Source organism: Mirounga leonina, unplaced genomic scaffold, assembly GCF_011800145.1.
Source record: "Mirounga leonina isolate KUSES-001 unplaced genomic scaffold, KU_Mleo_1.0 Mir_153, whole genome shotgun sequence".
NCBI classification, from domain to species: domain Eukaryota; kingdom Metazoa; phylum Chordata; class Mammalia; order Carnivora; family Phocidae; genus Mirounga; species Mirounga leonina.
The window spans coordinates 14,593,554-14,611,619 of record NW_023270387.1 but is presented as its reverse complement, the minus strand read 5'-3'; the positions used below and the strand labels follow the sequence as shown (position 1 = coordinate 14,611,619).

Here is an 18,066-nt window from a genome sequence, read left to right as displayed (position 1 = left end):
GAACATCAGTAAGGGGGACGTCCTGTTTTGTGGGGACACAGTCCCATACCCCATGCAACCTGGCTTCCCAAACACATACTCCAAATGCTTTATTGTTCTCTTGAGATGCTTACAAATACTGAAAATCACCCAGCCCGGGGCCCAGTAGCCATGGCCCAGTGGTGGGCAGGGAGGTGAGCTTAGTGTTAAGGCATGAAGGGCCGAGGCCAGACAGCTGGTGGCCTGGTCCTCTGCTCCCCATTTCTGTCACCGTTTCGAGGCTGAAGGGATGGCAGCCAGACCTCAGGGTCCTCTCGCTCTGCTGCCTCCTCTCCTGCTCAGGTCCCCCCCGGGGGCGTCTGAGCAGCCCTCCACCCGTTAGACACTCAGCCTGTACAGAACCCGTCTAGCCACCTCTCCCTGCCGCTTCCCTCCTCCTCCAGTCTCTGGATGTCCGAGCTTCGTCCCTTCTGGCTCTAAGCAAGGCACGAGTGGAAGGGAGAGGGCTGGACTGGGGGCTGGAGGGGGGGTTTGGTCCCTTCCCCCCCAGCTGGAGAGATGTTGGTACGTACCCTCAGATGGGCATGGGCAAAGCCACAGAGCCACGGCCATGGGTATGGGGTTGGGACCTCAAGGCTGACACGTGAGGTCTCTGGCCCTTGAACAAAGTAATAACAAAAATGCGGGAGAGCGGGGTTTGAGAAGTACACCGCCTGAGCTGTTCCCCCACTCCGGAGGTGGCTCTCCTCAGCCCCCAAGGGCCCTGCAACGGGGGGGCTGAGGCAAGAGGGGATCTTTGGCAGATTCTGGTACCATCTTTTGTCCTTTGCGAAGGCAAACACAGGCTGGGGAGCGCAGGTGCCAGGTCAGAGCTTGAGGCTCCCTCTGCCAGTTCCGCAGCCTGGGGCAGGACCCTGAAGGGTTATTGCAAATTCGGAGTTCCCGGGAGCCTCCCCACTTTTTATCTGCTGGCTGGTTCTCTAGGGGGCCTGAGCTCAGACATTCACAGGACCCGCTCCTTAGAACAGTACCAAGGCCTGTACAAGGGCTCTGGGAGCACTCGTGCGCGGCCTGGGGCCCAGGCTGCGGCTCTTCTCCAGGGGCCGAGCCGCGCAGCAGGCGGGCTGGCCTGAGGGTCCAGGAGGCCCACGCCAGGAGTGGTGTGGTCAGTTCATGAACTGAGTGTAGCCCTCAGCTCCGGTGACGATGACGTCCATCCAGATGCGCATGGCCTCTGCGGACGGCGCCACCATGTAGTACAGCCGGTCATGGGTCTTCACACAGAAGGTGAGGGCTGGGTTCGGGCTCTGCGCCGGGAGGGAGGAAGGTCTAAGACAGGGCTCACCGCTGACATTCCGTCTGCCCTTTGCCCTCCCTGGCTCCAGGGTGCCCTGGAGCTCGAGACGGAGTCCCAAACAGGCCCCAAACCTAGTGCCCACCCGTCAAGGGGGCCCCAGGCCGAGATGTTCCCCTCCTCACATCTGGGCCGTACCCTACCATGGGGGGGGGGCGGCTCTGTTTCTGGGCACCCCTGGGCACAAAAGTGAGTATCAACAGAATCAGACACAGAGGCCTATTCCAGTGAGGACCCAAGCCTCCCCTCGGCACCAGAGGGGCAGATGGGAAAAGCTGCAAGTGGGATGCTGGGCCCAGGACCCCAGAGGAGCAGAGATCAGGGCTGAGGCGGCACCAGAGGCTTGCAGGGAGGCTGCTTTGCATGAGGGCGGAGAGCCCAGCCTTCACACCTGTCCCCTTTATCAATCCCGTCAGCCCAACCCCGTCCCTGAGAAGCCCTTCCTCCCCCTCGCAGCCATCCCTCTGGCGCCACCTACCTCCCCACAGGCCTGCTGTCATCTCAGGAGAGGGGGCAGCGAGCCCCTCAGGCCCACAGGGGCTCCCTGCAGCCCCCGCTGCTCCTCCCTCAGGCCCGGGGAAGGGGGGTGGGGGGGGAGAGTAAGGGGTCAGGGGCCAGGAGGGGCCAGGAGGCATTAATGTGCAGTAGTTCTGGTTACAGGTAGGGAGGGAGGGGTACCTCAGTCACCACAGGGAAGCTGAAAAACCTCTTCTGGGAAGGGGAGAGGGAGAGAGCAAGAGAGAGTTTACAAAGAGGCTGAGGAAGGGGTCCAGGACTCGAGACGACAGGCTGCTGGGCGCACCCCTTCCCCTGCGGCCCGCCCTCACCTTGGCCGCACTGCGCAGGTGGTCATAGTACACTTCTTCGATGGCCTGGAAGTAGATGACCCCCTTCAGCTTCGTCTCATGCTTGTCTGCAAAGAAAATAGGGCCGGGCTGAGGAGGCCCAGCATCCCTCAGGCGAGGGGCCACCGATGGAGCTTCCCCGTCTGGGAAAACGGGCTCATTCCCAGGACTCCGAAACCGAGCCCACCAGGGAGTCCTGAAGACATGGCCCGTGCTCAGCCTTGCTCAGAATTAGAGAAGGCAGATTAGAACCTCTCCTGAGATACCACTTCGCACCTATGAGAAGGGCAAAAATATGCAAAAAATAAACAACACGCTTTGGGCAAGTTTATGGAGAAACAGGTGGGCTAACAGATGACAGGTGGGGTATACAGTGGTAAACCCTTTGGGAGGATCTGGCCGAGTCTACCAGAATGAGAAAGGTGTTTGCCCTTTGAGCCAATGATTACACTTACGAACACTTACCTTACAAATAACAAACACGTGATTGTTCACCACAACGATATTTGTAGTTTGGAAACCCGTCCATCAAGTAGAGATTGGTTAATAAATTAGAGTTTAGTACAGGATGGGATACTAGACCTCTGTTAAATGATAGAGAAACACCTCATGGGGTAGGGTGGAAAAAATACAGATTCAGAAATACACCTTTCAAATGTATCCAATATATTTCCTATAGAAAGATCTGCTAGGATAACAGTAAAACAAGGAACATATCGTATGCCATTTTTTGTGTAAGAAAAGGAGTAAGAGGGCGCCTGGGTGGCTCAGTTGGTTGAGCGGCTGCCTTCAGCTCAGGTCATGATCCTGGAGTCCCGGGATCGAGTCCCGCATCGGGCTCCCTGCTCGGCAGGGAGTCTGCTTCTCCCTCTGACCCTCCTCACTCTCATGCTCTCTCTCAAATAAATAAATAAATCTTTAGAAAAGGAGTAAGAATCTCTGCATTTGTTTACATTCTAAAGAAACTACAAGGGTACGCAAGAGATTAATAAAAACGGTTATCTGTTTTGAGTAGAGGCATAATTCTCAATGTAAACCCTCTTACGTGTTTTTTTAACTGTAGGAGTGCATTTACCTATTCAAGTCTAATAGTAAAAACCAGAAGGAAGGATGTGGCATCTGGAGGCCGGTGGGGGGACAGGAAGGAGTGGGGCCGACAGCAGAGGTGACCGAGCCGGCGGGAAGGGACAGGTCACTGCCAAGGGAAAGCCTAGGGCCTGGGCCGTCTCATGGCAAACACTGTTCACAACCAAAAGGTCACACCGTCAACTAAGCTCAGACAGTGACAGCTGACAGGCTGCCCCTTGGGGTGCACCCTCACCCCCGTGTCATTTCAGGCCTGAGTCCCTGAGCCAGGAGCTTCAGCCTCCTCCCGTGCCCCCGCCCCACCCTCTGCCCCTTCGACTCCCCTTCCCTAAGGACAAGTTGGTGAGCTTCCTCAAGCAAACTGAATCCTGCTGCCTCAGCCCGCCAGCCTCTCTGCTGCTCCCTCACTGGGACCCTGCTGCCATCTTGGCTTGGCAAAGGCTGTTTACAGGCCACTGCCCTCTGGTCCGGTCTCACGCGTCCTTCCCCGGCACCAGCCCCAAGTTCTCTCCGGCCAGGCGGAGCTTCTCCCGGGCCCTTAACCGGAAGCTCTGTGTACACTGGAATAGTCTCCGTGCCCTTGGCCAACTCCTAAGTAGTCTTCAAGACCCACTGCGAATGGGACCACTATGGTGCCCGGTCACGCGCTCCTGGGCTCCCATGGCACGGACGTCCCTCCGTAGAGCTGACCCTGCTGAATCTGAGCCCTCCTCTGCCCGTTCACAGGTCTACCTCCTCCAACAGCAACTATGTGCCTAGCACACAGTAAGTGCTCAGTGTTGAATCAGTGAGTCCGAGGCACTGGCGTCACCAGAAATCAGAGATCCTTCTCTTAGGAACCTACCCTCTAGTGGGGAGGAAAGCACACACATACGGGCGTTTATGAGCTACGCGACCTTGGGCATGGCTGGGAACGGCAAGGGCGCATCTACACGTCCGAGGCAGTCAAGAGAAGCAGGTGGTCAGCACAGCGTCTGGCACCTGCCGGAGCCTCTGTGATCACAGCGCAGACAGAGCCTCTATAAGGCAAGGGTTCTACATGGCAGAGGGCAGGACCCGTTCCCGGTGAGGCAGGGCCAGATCAGACGCTGCATCTGATCTGGACCCCAGAGAATAGAGGGGTTCCGCCAAGTTAGTGGGAGGAGGGTCCAGGCCAGGGTAGGGAGAATGGCAAGTTCAAGGCAGAAGCAGGCAAGTCACACCCAGGGCCCCGATCAGGCCCCCGGCCCACCTCCGTCAGACACTTGCGCTTGGGACAAGGATGCAGCCCCACCTGCTTCCCTCCAACAGCAGCCCCTTCCCACCTCTTCCTTCGCTGGAAACCGCATCAGCTCCAGCCCCCGCTTCCTTACCACCCACCTCTCCTCATCTTGTGCCATCTGGCTCCCGCCCTGGACACAAAGGCCTCTGGGTCCGCATTATTCTTGGCCTCTCTGCAGTGTCCCTCTTCACTGGCAACACTCCCTGCCTACAAATGCCGGCTCCTCCGGCTGGCTTCCCTCCCCGTTTCCGCCCCTCCGCAGAACGTGATCTTCATTTCACTAACCCTCAGGAAGCTCGTGAAGGCCCAGCGCCAGCGCAGCACCTGGCCTGTGGCTTCCCGCCTCCTGCCCTCCCCCTTGGCCAGCCCCTCCTCCTCCTTCCCCAGGGTTCAGCCCTTTCCCTCTTCTCTGCTCCGAAGTCGAGCCGCCTGGGTTCAGTTTTAGCTTGGCAGCTTAGTAGCTGTGAGACCTTGGGCAATTTACTTACTTCTCTGAACCTATGTTCCTCATCTGTAAAATGGGTATAAAACAGTGCTTCCCGCACATGATGATGAAAAGGCAACGCGATGCAGGCAGAGTGCTTAGCGCGGCACCCGGTTCGTGCAGCGCTCAGTGAGTATGACCTGCCATTACTATTATTCCAGCACAATCAACTTTAACCCTGACCTGGCTCCTAAATTTAGGTGCCCCCAGGCACTTCAACCTCAACATGCCTGAAATGAAACTCTTCTCCCCAGGCCTGTTTCTCTCAAATGCCCACAAAGTCCCTTCCAGCCCAGGTGGAAACATGGGGACACACAGGCCTCTGCCTCTCCTGTCTCGCACAGCCAGGGCCCAGGCAATCAGGGAAGGCCTCTTGGAGGGGGTGGCACTTGGTTAGGGACCAGGTTAGACGGGAGGCAGGCACTCCAGGCCTGGGTGTCTCTGCCACCAGACACTTAGGCCCTCTCCTTCCAGGCTCTGAACAGGATTGCTCTCCCCGGCTTTATGGCTAGATGGAGCTGGGTGACTGGCTGAGCAGCCCCACTAGTGACCTGAGGACAGACCCCAGCCGGGGCATTTAACGCCCATGCAAGGCGCAACTGGTCTTCTCTTTACTCTCTGCCACTGCGGCCTGCAATGTTCTAAAAATGCATGCTCTCGAACAAAGGGAACACTGGCGCAGAGGGGAGCAGAGCCCCCACCAACCCACAGGGTACCCGGACTCATAGCGGGTGAGAAAGGAAGCTGCGGTTTTGAGCCACTGGGATCTCAGGACTGGCTGCTCCGCAGAACGCCCTGGCCCCTCCCGACCTGTGTGCCACACAGCATCCTGCGCTCAGCGTGGGGACTGTCCAGAGGGAACTCCAGGGACAGGCGACTACGCTGGAGGCAGCGTGGAGAGCAGAGGGAGCAGGACGCGCCAGGGGGCCTGTCCCCAGGGCCGTCCCGAGCGCTCGCTGGCCCCGCTCAGCTGCTTGTCTTAGAGCCTTTGAGGGGACGTGCCCAAGGCGGAAGCCACCGGCCTCCACACGCCCACGGAGCCTGGGCGTCCCCTACAGCACACCCATCCTGCCTGGCTTTCCCAGTCTGCCCACTCTCTGCCTCCCTGACGGCAAGCTCCAAGGGACAGAGCCGTAGCCACCCGGCTCGTCACCAAGGCCTCAAGCAGTGCCCAGAGCTTACTCCATGCTCGGTCATACTGCCGAATACGCGAATGAACAAAAACCGAAGGCGGACCGAGTACAGTCTGTACACCGTCCGGGAGGGGAGGACAAGCCCCAGCTCAAGCCCCCGGCCCCACACCGCTAAGCCTGGCCTCCCTCCGGAAGACCAGCTGTCCTGGGTGACAGCCCAAGGGTCCAGGCTCCGAGACGGTCTGACGGGAACTCACCCACGTAATAGGAAAGGGTGCGCTTGAGCCGGTCGAAGACAAACCAGCGCTTCTTCCATGATTTAATCTTGCCGCCCATCTTGACCAAGTAGCCGCGGCAGACCTGGCAAGAAGCAGGAGTGAGGAAGGACCCGAGGGCGTAGCCCCCAGACCTCTCCTCCCTGAGCGGCACTATAAAAGCCGTCGCCTGGGCCTGGATTTGGGGGGGCTGTGGCCCACACCTCTTCAGGCCAGCACACCAGGTCCTGGGACAGAGACCACCAGTGTTAGGGCAGGAACTGGGGCCACTATTCCGAAGGCCCAGGAGGTGCCCAGACTCCAGGGTCCTCTCCCCAGCGCCCGGGGCCACACAGGCCTCGCACCTTGCTGCTGAGCACCACGTGCAGGCAGGTATCGACGCCGTGGCCCGACGACTCAATGTGGGTCTTCAGGTCGAAGTCCTCCTTCCGGATTGGCAGGTAGCGGGTCAGAGGTCGTGCCTGGGAACAGAGGGCAGCGTCAGCAGAGTCTCCCCTCTTCCCTGCGTCATTCCCCTGTCCAGGCCCCTTGGCTTCAGTCCCGAACCCCCACTGCTGCCACCAGTCCCTCCCCGCCCCGGGGCGGTCACCCTGGTTTCAGAGCGCGTGTGGCAAAAGCAGAGACCTAGCGGGCCCGCACTGATGCAACCCCGGCCTGGGCAAACTGCTGAGTGGCTCCATGCCTCAGTTTCCCCACCTAGGACAGCCATCCCTGTCTTGTCCCTGTCCCTGGTCTCCCTCCTGGGCTGAACGGAATAAAGCAAGAGGCCAGAGGTGGGCATGCTCTGGGAAACAAAGCCCAATAAGCAATCTGGCCTATGACTTCTCATCGGACCATGTTTGATCTCATGGCCCCTCTGGGCCTCCCTTTCCTTATATGGCAAACGAGGGCTTCGAACTACATCATCACTAAGGTCTGCTCCATCTCAAAAATTCTGATACCAACTAGAACTTTTTCTCCTACTCCTCCTCTACATTAGAATGGCCGGAAAAGGAAACATCATCAATTAGAAAACGAAACACACAACTTTCAGGAGGTACCCCGAAGACGGGCTGGCTGTGTCCCCTCCTACAGCAGGCACCAGTGCCCCTACGGCGACACCTGAGCCCCAGGGCGGGGGGCTGTCGGGGAGAGAGACGCAAAGTGGCCACGGACTGGGGCAGGACAGGGGAGCTGGACTCCTGACGCGGATCCCAAGCGCGGAGGTAAAACTCAAGAGTTTCTGATTATTTTTTTATTTGTATTTTTTTGAGAGAGAGCAAGAGAGTGAGCGTGAGCAGACAGCGGCAGAAGGAGAATCCCAAGCAGGCTCCACACTCAGGGCGGAGCCCGACGTGGAGCTCGATCTCAGGACCCCGAGATCACGACCTGAGCTGAAATTGCGAGTCAGACGCTTAACTGACAGAGCCACCCAGGCGCCCCCTGGTTATTTCTTAATTCCCAAACCCAATCCAGGTGGCCTACCCCTTAGAATTCATGTTGCTGCCTCATGGGACATCAGGGAGCGGTGGTCGCTGGTCACTGCTGGGGAAGATCCCACAGGACCCCCACCCTGGGGGTTGGGGGGCTTTATAAGACCCAGCAGGAAGGACTAGCCCGAGTCCCATAGGCTCTCACAGTGGGGAGGGGGGCAGGATCTGCCACGAGAGACATGGGTGGAGCTCCCTATACAACCTCACTTCTCCCTCCACCTTCAACTGTTCTGCTCAAATCTGTGCAAAGAAAAAGCTCAGGAGTCCCGTTCCAGAATGAGTACAGCTCTCTCTCGGAGACGTAAACCAAAGTCCGAGTGACACCATCTGCTGGTGGGCGGCCTGGGGCTGCCGAGTCTGGTGCAGGGGGGGCCAGGACAGCCACGAGACACACACACACACCACACCATACACACGCACGCACACCCCACCCCCCCCACACACACCCCCACACCCCCCCACACACACACCACACACACACACCACACACATAACACACACCACACACACACCCCACACCCCACACACACACACACACCCACACCCACACACCACACCCCCCCACACACACACCACACACACCCCACTCACCCCCCCCACACAAACACACGCGTGCGCGTGCACCCAGGTCTCTGTTCCTGGGGGCTGAACGAGGCCCAAACAGAATTCTGCTTGTACTGAGCCAACAGCAGTCTTCTCTGGAGCAGACGCTTTACAGCCCCGCAGGGCTAGCCAGCTGTCCCCGCTCCTCCCCAGCCCCACCCTCAAGCCGACCGCCCAGCACCCCCGGGCGCCCACTCACCTGGGAAAACTGCTTCTCCCGCATCTTGACCTCCTTCTCCACCAGCTGCTGCCTCCTGGCGCTCTCGCTCTGCAGCCTCCGCTCTACCTGCTCGCGCCGCCTCCGCTCCTCCTCCAGGGCCTGCCGCCGGAGCTCCATCTCCCGCTCCTGCCCCCAAAGCCAGCGGTCGGCGCCCACGGCTGCCCTCTGTCGCCCCTTCCCCCGCGCCCCTCCTCAGGCTGGGGCCGAGCTGTGGGAGGCACCCACCTCAGAGGGCAGCCTGGCACCAGGGAGCATCACCCCCAGAACCCACCCTCTGCAAGCACCTTGCCGGTCGGGTTAAACACTTTCAAGTGCTCGGATCCGGGCTCTGCCGGATGAGCTCTGTGAGCCTGACAAAATCATTCAAACCCCCTGGGCCTCTGCCATCTCATCTGTAAAATGGGGCCGAGGGCGCCTCCCTTCAGGGATTATAGGGAAACTTACACGAGGTCGTGTACATAAACCGCCCCTCACGTATGCCGGCAGGACAGAAGCACCGAATAAGCGGGGCTCTTACACTTATCTGAATTCCTACCACACACGTCACCTAAGTGACTTTTCCCGATACTGAATTATTTTCAGTACTCCTTCCCTAATCATCACTAAGGCCCTTTGAAGCCAAATAACAAACACGTGTCATCTAACTTCAAATTTTATGGGGGAAAAAATGAACTTACAGAAGCCATTCTTAGGAGTCTAAAAGTCCTTAAACCAAATCATCAAACACAAAGCACGTCAGTGACATTTTATGTCCTCATCAACAGTAACGACCTTCACACCGTGAGCTCCTGTTTGCCATTTCTTCCCAGCTCAAAACCGAGCAGAGTCTCCTTTCTCTGTTTGCCAAGAGCTGCTTGTGAATATGCCCTCCTTCGACGGGAGTACGACTGAGAGGCCTTCTTTTCTGGCTGGCCTAGCGGCTGCCTCCCACCCCCCAAACCCCACTCTCACCTCCAGAGACGCAGAGCGCCCGGAGGGTGGAGACAGACCCCCCACCCCCTCCCCAGGCACGGGCTCCTCAGCCCCCAGCGCCCCCGTATCCCCTCCGCCAACACCCCTGCTCTGGCCTGGACACCTGCCTGCTCTTCTAGTCCTACCCCTTGAGCCCCCATTCCCGCCTTTCCTCGCCATCCCCAAGAGGAAGGACCTGCCGCTGGGGGTGGGGAGACCAGAATCAGAGTCCCCATGGCGGCCAAAACACCCACAGAGGCAAACGCGCAAAGGCCGGAAGGTGCCGCTGGGGAGATTCACGGTGGACAGCGCTTACTGTGCTGCCTGCCGCCTCTTGTCCTAAGAGCTGCGACACCTGCCACGTGGCCAGGCCTCCTCCACTTGAAGAACGCAATTAAAACCCTTTCTTCCTTGAGGGAAGGTCTGGAGGAGCCTGGGGGCGGAGGGGCTGGGGGCGGCCGGCGCCGGCCTGCCTCACCCTGGACTCCATGAGCCGGCTCTTCTCCGCGTGTGCTTCTTTCAGCATCTTCTCCATCTCCTCGATCTTGCCCACGTCCAGGCCGCTGGCGCTGGGGGAGGGGGAGGGGGAGAGCGGGGGGCATCAGGGGGCCGGGAGGCGGCTGGCAGAGGCAGGGCCAGCCCCCCGGGGCGGGTACCTGGACATGTTGTCGGGCGAGCAGGCCGAGTTGCCGCCCATGGAGATGCTGGTCTCCATGCTGTCCGAGCTCTCCAGGCTCAGCGTGTCGTAGGCGTGTTCGCCGTCCTCCCCGCGCTCCCGGCCGGCCGGCAGGTGGTGCAGGATGGAGTGGTGCATGAGCGGGGGGAAGCCGGAGGGGCCCGGCGGGAAGGGGGCCGCCCCGTGCAGGGCATCCCACTGACACTGCGCCTCGGCGGCAGCCTTCTGCTTCAACTCGGCCAGGCGCCGCCGCTGCTCCTCGATCACCTGCTGCCCTGCGGGACGGACGGGGGCAAAGTCACGGCGGGCCCTCTGGGGGACACTGGCAGCATCACAGAGGGAAGAGGGGAGCAGGGAGAGATCAGCACAGGGCCCACCCCTCGGCCCCCACAGCTTCCCTAAAGCCCCCCCCCTCCCCAGCCCCAGGTCCGGCTGCCCTGCCAGCACTCGGTCGCCTGCACGACCGGCCACGGCCACATCGTCCGGCTTCAGTGCTCCTTCTGCATCCTGAGCCCCACAGGGCACTGCCCCTGCCCCGGCGGTGCCTCCAGCTCACAACCATGGCCTGAAGAGCAGGGCAGGGCTCATGCACCCCCGGCCCCCCGCCTGCTGGGGAGGGGAAGGGGTGGGGGAGGGGGTCCGTGAGCAGGGTGTCCATGCAACCCCAGCAGTGATGCATAAGCAGGAGCAACACCAGCAGGGAGGAAGGGGAGACAAGGCAGAGCACAGCTGAGGCACAGCGAGCCCAGCTCGAGGGGCAAGGCCAGGGGACACCCCATCCCAGCTCAGCCGGTGGCGGGGGGGGGGGGGGGGGCGCAGCAGCGAGGACCTGCGCAGGATCATCATGCAGATGCCCAGGCGGGGCTGGCTGACCAAAGCAATGCCCCCAGTGACCAACGTTCTACCTGCTGGGTTGTCGGCTGGGGGGGGGCTCGGCAGGAAGCGACTCGCCTGGTGTGGGGGCCCCGGGCAGAGGGTAGGGTAGAGAGACACAGAGGGGATGAGACGAGGGAGACGCACAGACGTGGGCTTTCAAAACGACCAAAATGCACACAGGCAACAAGGACTCCTGGGTCCCCAGAGCCGGTATCTTAGGGAACCACCTCTGGAGGCCAACAGGTGCACCCCCTGCCTCCAGACAGGGCAATGTCCGTCCCGGCTCAGACCAACAAGCATCTCCCTTCTTTGCTGAGCTCTCTGGGAAGGATCGCACGGCCCCCAACCCTTAGTCTCTTGATAGACATCCAGGAAGCTCTTCTTCAGATATTGAATCTAAACTCTTTCTGTGCTTGCCTAGAACTCCATTAGAGCAAAGACACCCTGCGAAAGGTGTGGCACGGGGCGGGAGAGGGAGTATATATCCATATATCCAGGGCCCCCCGGGGAGAGTGGGGGGGGGGCAGGCCCACAGCCACTCACCCTTCTGCTGCAGGGCCAGCTGGCGCTTGGTCTCGATGTCCTGCAGCGTGGCCGCCAGGTTGCGAGGGAGGCTGCCTGTCCCGTTCTGGGCGAGTAGAGCACTCTGCGGGGAGAACGGAGCACTGGGACCTGGGGCTCGGAAGACCCCCCCTCCCAAGGCTGTCCTGGGCGGCTCTGACCCCTCCCCAGCGGCACAGCCTCCACGTCCCTACCCCAGCCATGCCACACACCCAGCCTGCCCACGGTCATCAGACCTTCGGGGAGGGGCTCCGGCCCAGGGTAGCCACGCTGAGCTGGGAGGAAGAGGAAGAAGAGCCAGAGGAAGAGGGGAGGGGGCCACTGCGGGTCCGGGGCAGGGGGCTGGTGGCCTCACCATCCATCTTGGAGCGGTAAACCTGGAGGGAAGAGATCCTGCCTGGTGAGCTCCAGCTCCCCCACCAGCCAGCACCCCCATGTCACCTAGGCTGACTGTGATCCAGGTCCCGCCCCGGCACCAGGCCAACAACAGCATTGAGCTTCTTGGGCCAGCCCAACGGACCGGTGTTACTGGTAGCCTCCAAGCCTTTTCCAGGCAGCTCCTCTCTGGACCAATCCCTGGTCTCAGATCTCAGACTGAGATCTCAGAAAAGGTCTCAGAAAATCGACCCATGTGAGGTGGCATTCACATTGGTTGGGCAGAGCTGTGCGGGAGACCAATGGGAGGCCGGGGTTCCTTCTGGTCCAGCCTGAGCCACTAACAGGCTGTGTGACCTTGGGCCATGTACCTCCCGGCTCTGAGCCCTAGATCTGCAAAAGGAGGGAGCAGAGCTAGACGAAGGAACGGCCAAGCTCCCTCGCAGCCCTCACGTTTGCTGAAGACGGGGTCTGGAGTCAAGAACCCTGACACCTCGCACAGGTTCTGCTACTTCCTAGTCATGGGGCGTTGGGGAAATGACTTATCTTCTCTGGGCCCCAGTGTCTGCTCTGTAAGATCAGAGAGTGAACTGCTGATGATCACATGAATCGAAACACATACAAATAGAGCTATCTTACGTGCTAGAAGAATCGAACTCCTCCCAAAGGGAACATGGAATTAGAGCTGAGACCACAAACGTAGAGGTGCGGTGCCTGCACCCCAGGAGGGAATCTTGGGCGCTGGGGTCCTGGGCACAGCCGCAGGTCAGTGGAGCACGCCCTGACCCCTTTCTCCATGCCACGGTCAGCAGCTGGCTACAGGCTCAGGTCGCCTGTACCCTGCACGGAAACGCTGAGGAGGCCTGGGCACGTCCTCATGGCTGTTACTTCAAAGTCTGTCCCACCAGTACTGCCCCCAAGTGTCACCCCTGGGGAGACCCGGACAGCAAAATGCCGGCCACACTAATTCCAACTGCAAGAGGCCCAAGAGGGCGTCATCATCCCCCCCCCCCGGTGACCGAGGGAGAGACTCCGGGCCTGAGCGCTGCCGGGGACAGAGCGGAGCCGTGGTCTGCCCCAGCACGAGGCACCAGACCCACCCCACCCTGGTCCCTGCCTCGGGAAGGCCCTTCCGCTGGACCGGCAATCCTCTAAGCCATCGGTGGATCAGAGGCTGGCCCTCCAGCTGCCCAAAGGGCCAGGACGCTGCCCGTGAGGAGACCTCAGGGCCCAGAGGCCCCTTTCTGCCCTGACTCGACTGACTGCCACCCCCGCCCCCCCATCTAAGGTGGCGCTATGTGACCGCTGGACCAGCAGGAGGTACCCAGAGCAGAGAGGAGCAGGGCTGGGGAGGGGCGGGCAGGGGGAGAGGGGTTACCTGCAGCTGCCGGGAAGCTTTGGCGGGCAGAGGCGGGGGAGAGGAGCGCGGGGAGGCCGCCGCGGGGCCGGTCCCCAGCCCGGCCATCAGCTCCTGGTACCACTGCTCTAAGTCTACGGCAGGGAGAAGCAGCTCCTCCATCTGGAGTGGGGCGTGGGGCGTGGGGAGCGGGCGTGGAGAGCAGGCGGGGAGGAGCGGGGCGGGGAGGGAGCGGGGAGGGGCAGGTTGGAGGAAGAGTAAAGGAAGACCTCGATCAGGGGGGAAGCAGGAAGGTGAGGGGGAAGGGAAGGGAAGGGAGGAAGGGAGAAAGGGAGAAAGGACAGCATAGAGAGAAGGAGGAGAAAAACAGTGAGAGAACAGTTGCTGCGAACACGCCAAGGGCAAAGAGGAACAGTCAGGACACAACTCCCAGACCGGAGACTCGCGCTCCGCCAGCCCCGATGGCGGCGGCGGCCGGCGCCCACAGGCACTACGCACTCCGGGGCTGGCCTGAAGCTCCGAAGCCGGGAAGCCGGGAAGCCGGGAAGCCGGGGCGGCGCGCGCACACACGCACGCGCACGCACGCACACGCACGCACGCACGCACGCGCACAGCCACACCAGCCGCGGGCTGGGGGTGGCAGGAACACACAGACCACCAACCTTGGGTGAAGGCGTGAGAGAAGCGGAGGAGGAGGAAGAGGGCAGCACGGGAGGAAGGCAGGTGGTGGGAACCAGGTGCCGGGAGGCAGAGGCCCAGAAAGGCAGGCCTGGCGCAGGGTTTGTGGGCACGGGCGAGGCGCCCCACATCGCCTTTAGCTGCTCAAGCGTCACGTACTTGGGGGAAGGCCAGGATGCGGGAGGGAATACAAGAGGTTAATGGAGCTGCGACCCAAGAGATGGCCCTGCCCGTGGGCAAGGGAAGGGTAATCCTAGGAAGCGAAGAGCAGCAGAGCCTTGCACAGCCCGGAAGGCGAGTCCTCTCAGTAGGACGCCCTGGCGCCACGGCAGAAGGCCTGCCCCTCGCTGAGCCGTCAGGAGCTGCAGCGCCCGAGGCCCCCCCGGGAAGAGAAGAAACCAGTCCCCACCCCCCTTATGCCCGCTGCTCTTCTCCCTCACCGCTGGAGACAGACCCTGTCGTCCCCCAAGCCCCACCCAGGCCTGAGGCACCATCTGGGCACCCACGAGGAGGCCCAGGTGGGCTCCCTCCGTGGCTGGTACCTCACTGTCAGGCAGGGCCTGGGCGAGCACGCTGGGGGAGGTGGCAGAAGCATGGGGGTCCAAGCGGAAGCACAGCTGGAGAACCTCTGCCAGGCTCACATACTCCTAGGGTGCCCGGTGGGAGGGGGAGGGATGTGCAGAGAAGAGGTTAACAGGGTACAACCAGGTACCCAACACCCAAACTCCATGCCTTAGGGCCACCACTCCATTCAATACAAGATCCAGAGCAGGGGTGGGGAGCTCAGCTGCCCACCATGGCCGGAGACAGCTGTTGTGGGCAGGGTGGGGGGAAGGGAGGACCAGAAAAGGGCAGGCAGAACAGTCTGAAGGCTCTTCTTGACCTCTACCTTTTGAAGCTGCCTTGCCATCCAGGCAGACCCTGAAGGCCCACCCCTGGGTTTGCTCTGGGCTGGGGACAGGAGAAGCCGAGGGAAGGCCTTCCAAGAGTCCACTGAGGATCAGGACCCGGCTCCCAGACAACCCTTCTGTCTCCGACACCTTGGGCATCCCCAGTGGGGCACACACACATGCGTCCATGGAGTACCAGCCACCATTCCCGAGCATCTCCTCGCACCCCATCTGCTGGGGCAGGAGCTGGAAGGGGTGGGATGGAGACACCACTAGGGAGTGAGCTAGACGGGCTCTGAGAGAGAGACCTGAGCAGGAAACAGCTCAAAGCCCAAGTAGAAAAATGGGCCCAGTGCCCATGGGTTAGTACTTGGAGAGAGATACTAGCACATTAGCTTGTGGGGTGGGAGGACAGGGCCTGGCATAGTCCCTGAGCATATCCTTAGACCCCGGAGCTTATCTAGGTGTCCCAGGCATGGCAGGCATCCAAAATGCTGCTGAGTGCACAAGAGCCTAAGCCTGCCCTATCCAGAGGGAGCCCCAGCCTGGCCTAGCTCCAGAGGGCAACTGTCCTCCAGGGCTCAGGGAAAAGGAAAATGAGCTGGAGGATCCAGTGGGTTGTGAGAACTGATGAATGGCATGCAGGACATGTGCAAATTAATATGCAAATCGGTGCTCTGGTTTTGCACGGGCTGCGCAGGCCCTCTCCGGAACAGCAGGGTGGCACACACACTCACACTCTCACAAACTCTGGCCAAAGGGTAATAGCCACGCGCCCTTTAGCTGGGCCCGTGGGGGAAGCTGTAGGCAGGAGCTCAGCAAGCAGGCAGGCAGTGGGCACAGCAGGGCAGGCAGTTAGCTGTGATTACCTCTTGTGCTTTGGGGCTGAGCTGAGTGGAAGCAGGTGGGGTTAGGGGGACAGAGGAGGCCCCAGGCTCAGAAGACCCTGGGAAAGGGACCAGAGTTGCAGATCCCAGCCCCATCTCTGAGGACTCGGAGATGAGCAGTTCAGCCTACAGAGAGGGTACATGGTGAGGGGCCTCTCCCCTCACGCAGCCCAGCCACCCCGCCCCAGGCCTCAGTGCAGTGAGGCAGGTAAAGAGCTTGGGAACTGGGGCACATCCTGGTTGGAACTTACACCCCAGGCATGCAAAGACTCGGGAAAGAACGGCTTAAGGGACGTCAGAGCCCACTTCTCAGCCAAGAGCGTAGCTCTAGACTGAAGCCCAAGGAGCTCCAAGGTCAGGACCCCTAGATTCCTGTGCTCCCCCTCAAGGGGAATCTACCCAGCCCTAGCCCTTACCAAACCTCCGAGCGGCCTGTCCTCCCCACTCATGCCTCCTGAATCCCCCAGATGTATTTAATCACCCCAAATGGCAGCATCAGTAAGCTCCTCCGAGCCAGAAAGGTATCTGAAAAGCAGCAGCTGGTGGCCACAGAGGGTCAAATCCCAGACGTCAGGGCCATTCCTACTCAGACCTCTCCAGTTCGGGAAAATGTCCCCATACTCAACCTCAGGGGCGAAGGTGCCCCATGTGGCTCCAGAGCCTCCCGAGAGACCCGCTGGGCCTGAAGCTAGGGCCAAGCCCAGCACGTTCGTTACCTCTTTGAGGGTGGATGTGGTCTTCGGGAAGGACCGGCCTCCTGTGAGTGAGTAGTATCTCCCCTCCAGCACAGTCAGTCTCTCCTTCTCCTACAAGCCCCAAGGGGCCGAGTCAGCACGGGGTGGGGGTGACGGCACGGGGGAGGACCAAGGGAAGCGGGTCCCGCCTGGCCTCCACACACGTCTCCCACCATCGCACCCCAGCCCACCCCGCCTGGGCTACCTTCTGCAGCAGCTGCAGGGAAGCGTTCTTGTCCCTTGCCAGGCGCTCCGACTCTTGCACTGCCTGGGCCCGGATCTGCCCCGCCTGGCTGTCCAGGATTGCCAGGCGCTCCTGGAGGGGGGGGGGGCCAGTCAGTCAGGCCTGGGAGACAACAGGGCTGAGCCCACGGGAAGACCCGTGGCTTGGGCGGAGGTCATCAACCAGCCCTTCTGCTTGGCTTCCACTCACCCCGGGGGAAACCGGCAACTACGGTCAGTTCCTCCCCTCAGCCCTCCCTCAACCAGCAACTCCTGTGCCCTGCCGTCAGCGAGTCCAGAACCCGGGGTGCAGTGAAGAATTCCCCACCTGCCCTGCCCCCACCGCCACCCCCCCAAGTCTGCTGCCTTCCCGGCCGGGACCTCCTCACCAGCCTCCCGCTCCCACTCTCTCGACTGTCTGGTGGGCTCCACACTGCCACAGATACCCTCTTAAAATGGCCTTGGAGGTTTGTTTTTGTTTGCTTATCTGAATTTTCGAACCCTTCTAAAAATATATACATATTACTTGAATAATTTTTTAAAAATTCACCAGTAAGATTAGATGACTCCTCTCCTCAAAATCTTTGAGTGACTCCCCATTACTCACAGGCCAGAGCAGGGACTCTGAAGCCGGCATTTGAGGGCTCCTGGAACGGGGCCCCCACCGAGTCCCCCCAATCCTGGCCGCGGGGTACAGCAAGCTGAGAAGCTGCATGCTCTCAGGCCTTTCTAACACCGCCCCCTTAGCCCGGGAGAGCGGCCCCGACCTTCCACCACCGAGGGCTCACTTATCCTCCAAGACCTGACGGAGCGCTACCTCCTCTCCCAACACCTTCCTCAATCACCAATTTCTCTGCTCCTCCCTCTGTGCTCAGATGACTCTGTAGCGCCCTCTGCCTCATACTACGGGTACTTATGAACATGTGTCTCCATCACCACCCCGCCCAGGCTGTCCGATCCAAGGGCAGGGTCAGTGTCTTAGATTCTGCCTCCATATCCCCAGTAGAACTTAGCACAGTGCTTGGCTCAACAACCATGTGCTAAAAGGAAATGAAAAGAGAATAACGTGAGAGAGAAGGATGGGGGATGGGGGAAAAAACGGGCTGGGTTAATCCTAGGAGGGCTTCCTGAAAGAAGTGGCCTTAAA

The 18,066-nt window shown here is 60.6% G+C and overlaps 1 protein-coding gene across 13 annotated transcripts in view; it reads right to left on the bottom strand.

The window, feature by feature from the left end:
• Window positions 1-72: 72 nt before the first annotated feature.
• The window catches only part of PHLDB1 (pleckstrin homology like domain family B member 1), a 44,832-nt gene continuing 26,838 nt past the window's right edge, over window positions 73-18,066 (bottom strand). For 8 of the 13 annotated variants that reach the window (XM_035009072.1, XM_035009077.1, XM_035009081.1 and 5 more), the window contains 12 exons: window positions 16,903-17,013; window positions 16,680-16,769; window positions 13,530-13,670; window positions 12,013-12,153; window positions 11,759-11,861; window positions 10,320-10,614; window positions 10,142-10,232; window positions 8,692-8,838; window positions 6,762-6,878; window positions 6,400-6,502; window positions 2,161-2,246; window positions 73-1,286 (listed from right to left, as the gene is read on the bottom strand). In XM_035009072.1, the coding sequence (XP_034864963.1) occupies window positions 1,146-1,286; window positions 2,161-2,246; window positions 6,400-6,502; window positions 6,762-6,878; window positions 8,692-8,838; window positions 10,142-10,232; window positions 10,320-10,614; window positions 11,759-11,861; window positions 12,013-12,153; window positions 13,530-13,670; window positions 16,680-16,769; window positions 16,903-17,013 (1,566 nt within the window). In that variant the 3' untranslated portion in view covers window positions 73-1,145. The other 5 variants (XM_035009078.1, XM_035009080.1, XM_035009075.1 and 2 more) reach the window with 4 other exon arrangements.